The following is a 12,134-nucleotide window of genomic DNA, read 5'->3' on the forward strand; positions in this document are numbered from 1 at the left end:
CCAATCTATCCTCATAGGAACATTCCACAGGCCACTCACCATCTTGTTTACTAGCCTCTGAATCCTCTACACTGCTTCCTCATTCCCTAGAAACCCAGGGGATCAGACTTGAGCACAGTAATCCAGATGTGGGTGTATCAAGGCCTTATAAAGAGGAATGACAACTTCCTTAGCTCTACTTGTTAATGTGTTCTTCAATAGCTAAGTAATCATATGGGATACTTAGCAATATGTTCTCTAAACTTTAACTTTCTGTCTACCACCACCATCTCTAAATCTCTAGCTTCATCTATTTCTTGGAGTAACAGTGCCATCAATGCGATACATGGCTTGTAATCTATTTATCCCAAAATGCATAAGTTTACAGGTCTTGACACTATACTGACACGATAATGACAGACATTACACTTTTGCCCATACTGATAGCCTATTTAAATTGTCTTGCAAGCTCTCCACATCGCCCAGATTAACTATTAATCTACCTAATTTTGCATCATCAGCAAACAACTGAACATTCCCATAAATGGTATTTCCTATATCATTTATGTACAAATTAAACAGCAATGGTCGTAACGCTGAACCTTGCAGCACACCATCAGTCACCTGTTTTCATCTCGATTCTTTCCCTCTATATACCACTTTTTGATATCTATCCAACAGCCATCCTCCAAATTATATGAATTATACTGACGGGCTGGTTGGCTGAGTGGTTAGCGTATCCACTCTCCAGCAAAAAGGCTGCGGGTAGAATCCAGCAGTGGACATGGATGTTTGTGATTGTCTGTGAAAATACTGGTGGTGGTGGGCAGTAGATGGTGTTGGTGTAGATCAGTGTTTCTCAAAGTGTGGTACGCGTACCCCCCCGGGGGGGGGATCGAAAGGTCGTTAGGGGTTACGTGGCAATTTTCAGCTATGCATAATTCAAGGATCATTATATTTTTCAACAGTGCAATTAGAGACAACCAGGATAAAATGGCACTAACTAATGAATCGCATCCCCCTCTCCAACAGAAACTGCTTTATAGACCAAGCAAAACCATATGTTGCCGGTGGAACATATGGTTTTGCTCGACACCACCCCCGTCGTTAATGTGTTAAAACTAACAAATATATAGTGAATGTGTTTCAGATATTATGGAATTTGGTTGAAGGGAATTAGCATTTCAACTCAACTGCTGAAATGCTAATTTGTCTTTGGTTTTCAGTGATCTTTTGTTAATACCGCACCAATCATATGCAGTTCTTCGCTGCTCTACGAATCTCAAGCCTTGTAAATTATTGGTAATTTTTGCTTGAAATAATGGGAAAGAAGATGATGCTATCTGGATGGATTATTTGATGATGCACACAAACAAACTGTTCTCAATGCCAAAAGTAGTGATAGTGAGTAGGTGCTTCTTAGTAAGTCGCACCATTTCAAGTTTTTTTCTGAAAACTTTAGTTTCCGAAAATTCCCGCACATATCTCGCAACGCAATTTTTTAGCTTTAATTTTGGGAAAAAAGTTAGTTATATTGGAGTAAATACAGTAATTTTTTTTAGCTTTCAAATTCTTACGTATGGATCATTCGTTAAAGATTGGATTTATAAAACCTCCAAAAGAGAGCAATATAGCAAATACAAACAGCTGTAAGCAACAAGAAAATGTTGATATTGCATCTGGATCAAATGAAATTGATGAGTGTCTCGTCTGATATCTCTAGAAGACCAAAATTTAAAAATAAATCATATTTTTTGTTTACATGAACAGGTATTTAATTTTAATTAATATTTTAAGTTAATTTATTAATTTTAATTAATTAATGAATTTATTTTTTTTTATTTAATTAATTAGGGGGTACTTGATAATAATGAAAATTTAAGAAGGGGTATGCGGATATCTGAAGTTTGAGAAACACTGGTGTAGATGATGTATCTGGTGGATTGAGTGGTAGAGTAGGTGCCCTCCCTCAATGAGTCTTTGGACTCCTTGGTAACATTAAGCAACATTAAAAACTAGCGAATCTGGTCTTACAGCAGATATTGTATTCAAAGTTGAAAGACACCTGCATAGCTTTTATGTAATTGTCACTGTATGCTTCACTCTCATATTCTGTTATAAGATGTTGAAAATTTCAATAATTAAATATTCATTTTCAAAATTCTGGCTTGACGTATTTTGTATGTTCAAAGTTTTAATTGTTTCTTTAAGATTTATTTAAGTAAACTTAGATGCAGATATTGGGTAAAGAAATAATTTTTGACTTGTGTGTTTTAATTAAATAAAACAGACTCATAATTTCATCAGAAATATTAAACTTGTGCCATCTCGTACCACTGAAAATGCAAAACATTTAAAGTAAACAGGCATAAAAGTGAGGATGCAGGTAATTGCGTGGCTCAAGCAGCATACCTTCAACGGAAGAGAGGCGAAAACCATCCTGTTGAATGTTTTATGTTTGGCTGTATGGGGTGGGGGGGGGGGGAAGAGCAAAAGAAAACATAGTTTGTTTCACTCTCCTATACAGCCAGATAAATTTATTTGTTGTTTTTGACACAAAAAATAAACAAAAACAGGGAACATCACACAAATAAACACAACATAATGCAGGGTAAAAAAATAAAAACAATATAAAAAGCCAACAAAAGACATTGATACCACACCACTGATTATTAGGGTTAAGATCAGAGAGGTCACACAAGGAATGATGCAAGGTTTGGGCCAGCCGGACAGCAAGGACACGATGTACTGACATTAATGTGATCGCCGCCTGTATGAAAAATATTCTCAGCATTAATTTCAGAATATTTCTTAAAATCTTGTGTATGTATCGAATATGTAACTGCTACAACTATTTGGATTCAAAGATAAATTAATACATGGATTTATGCAGTGACATTTTGAAAAAAACTTCATTATGAATGGCTTTCTGATTGATTTTTATGGAATTCTAAAGAAGCAGAGAAGAAAGAAATTTTCTGTCTGTTTGAATGGCGATCCACACATGAACCATCTAACAAAATATAGTGCACAATAGTATTAAAGTTACTAAGCATTAAGTAACATTAAATAATTATTTTGTGGAATATTTTAACTGAAGTATCATAAATAGGTAGTACTGACAAGGGAATAAAATTGGGAATTTTTTTTATACTATGAATTAGATCATATTTATAGCTTTATTTTAGCAACTTATAAAACAGGATTTTTTTAAACCCAAAGTGACTAGAGAAAGTGTTTCTAGGGATTTCTTCAGCCATTTCCCATTGACTAACATGCCAGACTAGAAATTCCTAGAAAAAGTTCCTCTAGTCAGCATGAGATTAAATAAATCCTGTTAAGTAGGGTTTCCTTACTTATAATACAGGATCTCCCTCCTGAAAACTCAGTTTTTTTTACCCTTACAACTCAAAAATTGACTGTACAATGCTCACTATTATTCCAATCTAATACATTGTTGTAGTTTAGGGCCATTGAGATTGGCCCTAAACTACAACAAGTATATGTATTAGATTGGCCCTAAACTACAACAAGTATATGTATTAGATTGGCCATTGGGAGAAGTTGTCTGCTATAGCGGCCGGCCTGGTTGGCAGAGTGGTTAGTGTATCTGTTCTCTAGCCAAGCAGCTGCAGTTTCGAATTCCACCAACTGTATAGATGTTTGTGATTGTCCTGCTAACCATTTACCATATGTACTGCTGTAACCTATGTCTTGGCACAGTATGACCTTTGATGTCTTTGTGCCATAAAAATAAAAAATCAAATCAATCTGCTTTGTGCCTTGATTCATTAGTAGCTTAAGCTCACTATTAGTGATGGCTGATGGTTGGAGACTGGCTGGCTCCTTATTTTCAAAAACATTTGTCAGGACTAAAAAAGCTAAGAGCTCTGCCTATGCACAAAAAATAAATAAATAAAAAGCTCTATTATCACAAGTTGTAAACATGCAACTTGTTGTGATAGCAGGAGAAGATATGCACCTAGAAGATATCCAACCCATTAAAACTCAAAAAGGTTAAGAATAATTACTGGTTTATGATTTTTTTTTTTTTGTACTGAGGTATTATTTAGAAGTTTCCATATATCTTATAGTATTTGTGTTACTTTTAGGTCCTTGTGGAGTCTAACTTACTACAGACAGCAAAATCACTAGAGGCCATAACTTCTATTATAACACATCTTGAAAATATTTGGTTTGGAGCACTTACCATCCATTCCAGGAATGCAATCCATTTATTCATCACTTTACATGCAAAACTCTATAGAAAGTTTTTTCACTTGGTTACAAATTAAATTAAACCTGACAAGAAATTATATTCTTGTTTAATCTTTTATCAACATGTAAGCAAACAAAGCTTGCACATGAAGTATTTACAACAGGGCTACTTGTAAAAGAGGCTGATGAACTCGCATCATTTTCCTTACTATCTCATAATACAAAGCACATTACCTTTCAGATGCTCATAATGCTATACATTATACATTACCTATCTGGATATGCATAATGGATATGTCTTCAGGGAGGCAGTTGAGTGTAAGAATGTGTATAATATGCCCCAGCTAATATGAAGGACAACAAATCAGAATGGGATAGTTAGTATAAGGCATCAAGATAGGGATAGGACTAACGAGCTTCTGCATTTCATGTATACTAATGCCAGGAATATTAGGAACAAGAAGGAAGAATTTTTGGCCTTGGTTGGCTCTTCCTAGACACAGGTTATTGGCAACAGTGAAACATGGCTGACAGAAGTGGGATAGAATGTGAGGGGTATAGTATGTTCAGGAGGGACAGAGAGAGAATAAAATGGGGGGGAGGAGTGTTATAGATGATGATAACTGATGAACTGCAGCCAAGGAGAATAGAAGTTGAACTGCAGGATAGAGAAGAGAGCACAGGCTAGGAGGGTAATTATTATGGAAATTTCAACTATGGTAACATTGATTGGAAGGAGGAGAGGACACATGGGAGGAAGAATTGGATTTTATGCAGTTATTAAAGGATAACTATTTGCGACAGCATATAATGGAAAACACTAGGGGTTTGACAGTGCTTGACCTAGTGCCATGGCATGTAAAACTGCATGCAAAATTTTTACATGCTTACATGTCGAATTACCAGGCTGGTAAGTAAGACAAGTTTAGGAAATTGCTTGGTTCAGTGCCATGGCATGTAAAACTGCAAGGGCTGGATGTTGATAGTGCATGGGAGGTGGTTAAGAAGTGTTTGCATGAAGCAATGGCTGACTGTATACTTACAGTCTGAATAGTAAATCAAGTAAGGGTTAAATGAATGAATAACACCATTAAGCTTGAGTTGCAAAAAAAAGAAGAAACAGCTGTGGAGGGAATTTAAATAGAAAGGTGACCTGCAGGTACACGAACAGTATAAAGCACAGGCTAGAAGGGTAACGAGTGTGGTAAGAAATGCAAAAGCAGATTATGAAAGGGAATTAGCCATGCAAGCTAAAGAGAATCCCAAACAGTTTTTTCGATATGTTGCAAGTAAAAGAAAAAATGTATACGGCAGAATAATTTTAAGGAATGCCGATGGTAGGGAGGTAACCGAATCAGTTGATATAGTGGAATTACTGAGAAAGCACTTTGCAAGAGTATATCATCCAGGTGGTATTGCAGGAATGCAATACCACCTGGATGATATACTCTTGCAACAACAGCTTACATGGGAATTGTGGTGAATGAAGTGGAGGTGAATAGTCTATTACAAAACCTTAATGTGAATACATCTGTAGGATTGGATGGTATACCAGCTCGTGTTGTATGTGAAGCGGCTAAAGAATTGTTAGTGCCCTTGACCATTTTGTTTAATTTGAGTCTCGGGTCTGGGTTAGTCCTGAGGGGGGTGGAAAGAGGAAAAAATAGTTCCACTGCATAAAGGAGGTTCCAAGACTGCTGTTGCAAATTACCGACCGATCAGCATATCAGGAGTCATTGTCAAGGTCTTGCAGAAAGTAGTCAAGAGGAAAATACAGGGATGGATAGATGAAAATGGGATACTGTATGGAGGACAGCATGGTTTTGTGAAGGGTAGATCATGCCTCAGTAACTTGCACATGTTTTATAACACAGTGATGGCTGAACTGGATAAGGGTAATGGGTTTACAGTGATTCTGCTGGACCTTGCTAAGGCCTTTCACAGGATACCACATGGAATCCTAATCAGTAAACTGCAGCATATGGGGATGGATATAGGGTTGATTAGATGCATAGGAGGGTGGTTGATGGAGAGATATCAGAGAGTAGTTTATCCAGGAGTAGAGTCCAAAAGACGGCCTGTGACTAGTGGTGTGCCGCAGGGTTCTGTTCTTGGACCTCTGCTATTTAATTTGCTCATTAATGATATAGGAAAGGATCTGAGAGGAACTGTTCATTTGTTTGCTGATGATGCAAAGTTGGGTAGAGCAATAGTGAATGCACATGATATCAAAATTTTGCAGGATGATTTGGATAGTTTGGAGGACTGGGTTAAAGAGAATGGATGTCAATTTAATGTGGCAAAATGTAAGGTTATGCATTTTGGGATGAAAAGATTAGCAGCAGTATGCCACATTGGTGGAACTGTATTCCAGGAGATTGACGAGGCCAGGGATTTGGGAGTGTTGGTGGATAGGGAGTTGAAGTTTAGGGGGTACATTGCTAAAGTGGCTAAATCAGCTCATCAAATCACTTGGTTACTGAAGAATGCTTTGACGAGCAAAGACAAGCAAGTTATTGTTCCTCTCTATCGAGCCTTGATAAGACCCCGATCTTGACTACTGTGCCCAGATTTGAGCACCAGGGTTTCTTCTTGATGGGGAGGAGGTGGAGAGGATCCAGAGGTGAGTGACCAAGATGACAGCAGGTCTATGGAATGAATCTTATGAGAACAGGTTGAAGATTTGTGAGTTGCAGAAATTGGTTGATAGGTGGAAAAGGGGTGATATGATTGAGAAATTCAAATTACTGAAGTGTTTCTATAAGATTAATTCAGAGGATATATTTGAGAACATTACTGGTGGTGGGAGGACTAGAGGCCATCCATGGAAACTCGACAAGAGTGTGGTTAGCAAATGTGTTAGAGCTAGGTTTTTACTTGGAGAGTGGTGAATGAGTAGAATAAGCTGCCAGAGTCTGTTGTGGGTGTCATGACTGTGAACGAGGTCAAGGCGAAGTATGCTAGATACTGTGTGAATGTTGAATAGTTGTTCTTGATGATGTTAGGGCCTCCCTCGATGAGTTTAAGGACTCCTTGGTGCCCGTAATAATAATAATAATTATCTATGCATTTACTTTTCATTCCATTACTCACACATGCAGAGATCACCTCTTGCTCTCTCACCACTACTTATTCTATGGCTCTTCTGATAAGCTTCTCTCACAGACATATCAAAATTATGTCTTCCTCATATCTGCCAAGATTTGCAAAGCACAGTCTCCCCTTATACTCAATATCAATGTCATCCTAAAATAGTCTTAGTCACACACCTCTGAACTTGTTGTAATGGTTCCTTATCATGTAGATGGAGTGAATGAATGAGGAGGCTTGAAACTCACCAAACCAATTTCATTGGTTTGGTGAGTTTCAAGGCAGACTGTTAAAGGGTGTTGACTAGCAGTGGCTCTTGTTCTAACGATTTTGGAGGAGTGAGGAATAATAGTGGCCAATTCAGCAGACCACTGTCCATGAAAGTATCTATAGAAGAGGTACAACTCAGAAACTCACTGCATGTTTGTGAAAGAGGGATTGAGGTCGATGCGTGTGTGTGTGTGTGAGAGAGAGAGAGAGAAGCTCTTGTCTGGATAGAATCAAGAAATTTTAGAGAGGATTTCAGTGCACCACCCCAAATATGAGAGCAATATTCCATGGTTGGGCAGATTTGGAATTTGTATAGAGTTAGCAGCTGTGAAGGTATTAATTAGTGTCCTGTGTGAAAAAGTACACCAAGTTTTTTGGTGACTGCAGAAGCTATAGTTGAAATGTGATTGTGCCAGGAAAGATCAGAGATGTAGTTCAGCCCAAGAAGAGAAATCTAATTGTGTTTGGATATCTCAGTATTCTTGAAAGTAAGGAGGAGGTATGTGCTCTTTCTTGCGCAATATCAGACAGGACTGAGTTTTGGTGGCATTGAAGTCTACGAGGTTGTCCTTGCTACATTGAGATATGGCTAAGAGATCAGAGTTCAGGTCACTGGACCTGATGGATCTTGAGGATTCTAATACTTGAGCACTACAAGGTTTGTCAAATGAAAAGGAGGAATGGAGTGTACTGTCATCAGCAAAACTATGGATAGCATTGGAAGTCTGTGAGAGCAGGTCATTTATATGCAAGAGGAAAAGACTGAGTGAAGAACAGAACTCTGGGGTACTCCAGCATTAGTGGGGAAATCTGAGGAGAGGAAACCATCCACCATGATATGTAATAAGCAACAGTGAGAAAGTTGGAGATCTAGTTGTAGAGTGAGGAGGGCAATTTGTTAAGTTGACCCCTGTGCCAAACCCAATCAAATGCCTTTGAAAGGTGGATGGCAACCACATGAGTTTCTCCAAATCTTCCGATGGCTTCAGTCCAGAGGTGAGTGTTGAAAGCAAGATCAGCTATAGATCACAAGTGGCAGAATCTGTAATGCTGGTCACTGATTAGTTGGTAGGTCTCTAGGTGGTTCAAGAGTTGGTTGCTGATGACCTTCTCCATAATTTTAGAGAGAACAGAAGTGAAAGCAATTGGATGGTAGTTTGTTGGTTGACTTTTTATCACATTTCTTTGGGATGGGCTGGATATGGACCTGTTTCCATATTATAGGGTAGATGCTAGTTGAATAGGATTGATTGGAGATGCAATACAGGATAGGTGTTAGTTCTGAGGCATCATTTTTTAACACATTAGGTTGGATACCATCAGAACCAAAAATCTTGTTTGTGTTCTGGTTATTAAGGATTCTTTAGATTTATTTTTTGTGGGAAAACTATGGGTGACATGGAGAGAGTCATTCTTGGTGGAGTGGAGGGAACTTTGTTCAGGTCATCAGTGCAGGAATTGGAAAAGAAGAGCCAAGCCAGTAAGACAGCCTTGTCTTTAGGTGAGGTAACTATAGTACCATATGAATGTGAGAGTAGTGGAAATCTGGGTGAGCAAGTTATGCTCAATGGCCTCAGCAAGAGACCAGAAGGAATGACAACCATTTGAGTAGAAGGTGAGTTTGCAGAATTTGGCCTGATTTGGACCTGGTAATGATTCTTTTACAACTGTTTCAAGCTGCAGGATAGGCAAAGTGAGCAGCTGGAGTTTTGGTCTTGAGCCATTTGTGGTATGCAGAGGTTTTTTTATTTTGCTGTGCTGGCACCTTTTTAAGAACCAAGACTTGGATAATTGCTGAGAATTTGGAGTGGAATAAGTGAGGAAAAGCCTTCATTTCTGTGAGGATGGCTGCTGGTATCTGGTCTGAGCAGGCGCTTGGCTCAGGAGAAATGAAGTTGGACCATGGGAAGGAGGAATAAGTCATGAAGGTTGTTCCATTTTCCACCCTTGTAGTGCTAAAGGACATGAGACTGTAAACTGGTGGGTGAAGGTTGTTTTGTGGCAAAAGAGACGCATGAGGTTGTAATCTGAGTTACCAAGAGGAGAACTGACATCCACAGTATACTTGGAAGGGGAGTTTGTTAGGGCAAGAACAAGTGTGTTGGCAAATTGGAGGGGGGGGGGGTTGGCAGGTTTCTGGTATGGAGAATGATTATCTGTGATAGGTTATTGCTAATGGCAAATACTTTGGCATCCCTGCCTGCTCGATTGGTGCAACTGGAGAAGGAAAGCCAACACGAGCTCTGCACATTGAATTCCCCCCCCCTCCCCACACACACACCAAGAAGGATGACCTCACTATTTCGACTGCAGAAATCCAAGTTTTAGAGAGAGAGAGAGAGAGATAGTTGACGACATCAGAGTGGTTAACAGAATTTGGAGAGTGATAGAGAAAGCACAGAGCAGGTTGATTTGGTAGGGAAATTTTGAACCAAAGCAGATCAAACAATGAAGATTTGAGGTTTGGAAATCTCTGGGATGGTATGTCAGTTCTGATGAATGCACAAGTGCCATCCTTGTGGCAAAAAGAACTATGTATTATGTAGCTTGAGCAGTAGGTGGGGTGGTTGTTAATGTTGCCAGCTGGTGTTCTGATAGGAATAGTAATTCTGGTTTAGATGATTGTAGGTGTTGGTGCACATCATTCATATTGTTGTTTAGGCCATGGATATTGTGAGTGGATGTGGACATTTTTTTTGGTAAGAATTAATGTTGGTGTGTTGTTTTTTTATGGATTTTTTTTAATGGATTTTATTAAACTATTTTTTGTGGGAGAATTTTTGTGATCTGCAGTAAAATCACATTTCTTTAGGTTGTGATCCAATGTATTTGGTGATCAAGATATAAAAAGAAGTGGGGAAATGCAGTGAGAGGTGAGAGACTCACAAACACTGCCCACACAGATGGAACTCAGTCTTCTATCTATATATGGCCTTGACAGTTCCTCTTGCAGTCACAGTAATTGGTCTCCCTTCAGTCACAAACTGGCAAAACACATGAATGTAGGATTTGACAATAGCTGATTGGGAGCCTCCAGATTCATTACTAACTAGTTCAGTTCCATGTACTAACCAGTGGCAGGCCTGCAAAAATTTTATTGCTGTACTTTCAAATGGGGAGGATCCAGGTCCCCTAAGTGACATTGGTATGTCATTGAGGATATCACTCTCACTGCATGTTGGGAGGGGACAGAAACTGGATTACTTGCTCTAGTGACCAAACATGACTGCAGCCACTTCATGTGTCTAATAAGCAAGGTGGTAGTATTTCAGTGGACAATGAAAGACATCTACCACCCAGAAACTTAATTGTCACTATCCTCCATATTATCATTATGCAAACTCTTTTAGGATAAGATTCTTCTGGAATACAAAGAATCATTGAAGGGTAAAACCTTCTATGCCACAATGGCTAAATATATGTGTGCAATAGTCCAGATGTGGCCTTATAAAGAGGACTTGATCCTATCCCTGCTTATCAAATTGTTCTCCAAAATTTTGAAGTAATCTGATGTGCTGTTTTGGTCACCTTTTACTTCCCATCTATAATCATCCTAAATCCTTGGAGTTCTCAATTTCCTGAAGTCTAGTTCCATCAGTGTGGTACACAGCTAGTGATTGCTTTATTCCAAAGTATATTATTTGATATTTGGCCACATTAAAATGGTAGAAGCTATCCTTTGTCCAAACAGTCAGTCTATTTAAGTCATTCTGAAGGATCTCTATATTATCTTTATTGACTATTGCTTTTCCTGGCTTTGCATCATTGGCAAACAACTGAATATTTTTCTTAAATCATTTCCTATATCACTGACCCAAGTATGGAGTTTGGGCATACACTACTAGTCACATGGCTTCTCTTGGATTCAATTTCCCCATATACTAATCTTTCATGTCTGTCCATCAGTTACCCTAGTATATCATCAGCTCTACATCCATTCCCCATTTGCTCCAATTAAAGCTACAGAGTCCCATGTAATATCCTGTCAAATGCTTTTTCAAGGTCCAGCAGTATTGTAGAGTGCATTTTTTGAAAATTATGGAGACAACTGCCATGTTTGAATAAGAACTTTAGTTTAACTAAAGTTTTTATTCAAACACGGTAGATGTCTCCAAAATTTTCAAAAAATGCATTCGGATCACCGTGTAAGCTTAAAAGAAAGTATTGTAGAGTATTTCCTTTATCTCATCCAAGTGTCACTTTATTATAAAAAGTGAATAAATTATGAAGGCAAGACCTACCTTCACAAAACTGTGCTGTCCCATATCATTCCAATCCACCCATTCCTGGATTCTGAGTTTTAGTGACTTCTCCAATAACTTAAGTGCCACCCCTGAGATAATGACTAGGCTGTAATTTGCTACCACTGCCTCAGAGATCCCTTTATGCAGTGGAACTGCCCTTTCCACTGCCTAGCACATTCCAAGAAGGGAACTTAAATTAGATAGATAAGAGGTGCTTCTAATTCCCCTGCACATTTTCATAATACATTGTCTGATATCGCATTTAATCCCATAGCCACATTTGCATTATAGTTCTGCAATACTGTAAACAACTCTAATTCATCCACTTGGATG

General features: G+C 38.5%; 1 protein-coding gene across 7 annotated transcripts in view; it reads right to left on the minus strand.

Moving 5' to 3' along the window:
• Rab3-GEF (Rab3 GDP-GTP exchange factor) overlaps window positions 1–12,134 on the minus strand; it is a 1,186,669-nt gene that overhangs the window by 26,399 nt on the left and 1,148,136 nt on the right. For 4 of the 7 annotated variants that reach the window (XM_090394443.1, XM_090394448.1, XM_090394444.1 and 1 more), the window contains one exon: window positions 2,643–2,749. The exons of 2 other annotated variants lie outside the window; for them this stretch is intronic. In XM_090394443.1, coding sequence (XP_090250569.1) covers window positions 2,643–2,749 — 107 coding nt within the window. Of the gene's footprint in view, window positions 1–2,642; window positions 2,750–12,134 lie in introns of those variants that run through there. One more of the 7 variants, XM_090394447.1, reaches the window with a different exon arrangement.

Source organism: Typopeltis vanoorti, chromosome 6 (genome assembly GCF_054136105.1).
Source record: "Typopeltis vanoorti isolate ZY-2024b chromosome 6, IOZ_Tvanoo_1.0, whole genome shotgun sequence".
Taxonomy (NCBI): Eukaryota; Metazoa; Arthropoda; class Arachnida; order Uropygi; family Thelyphonidae; genus Typopeltis; species Typopeltis vanoorti.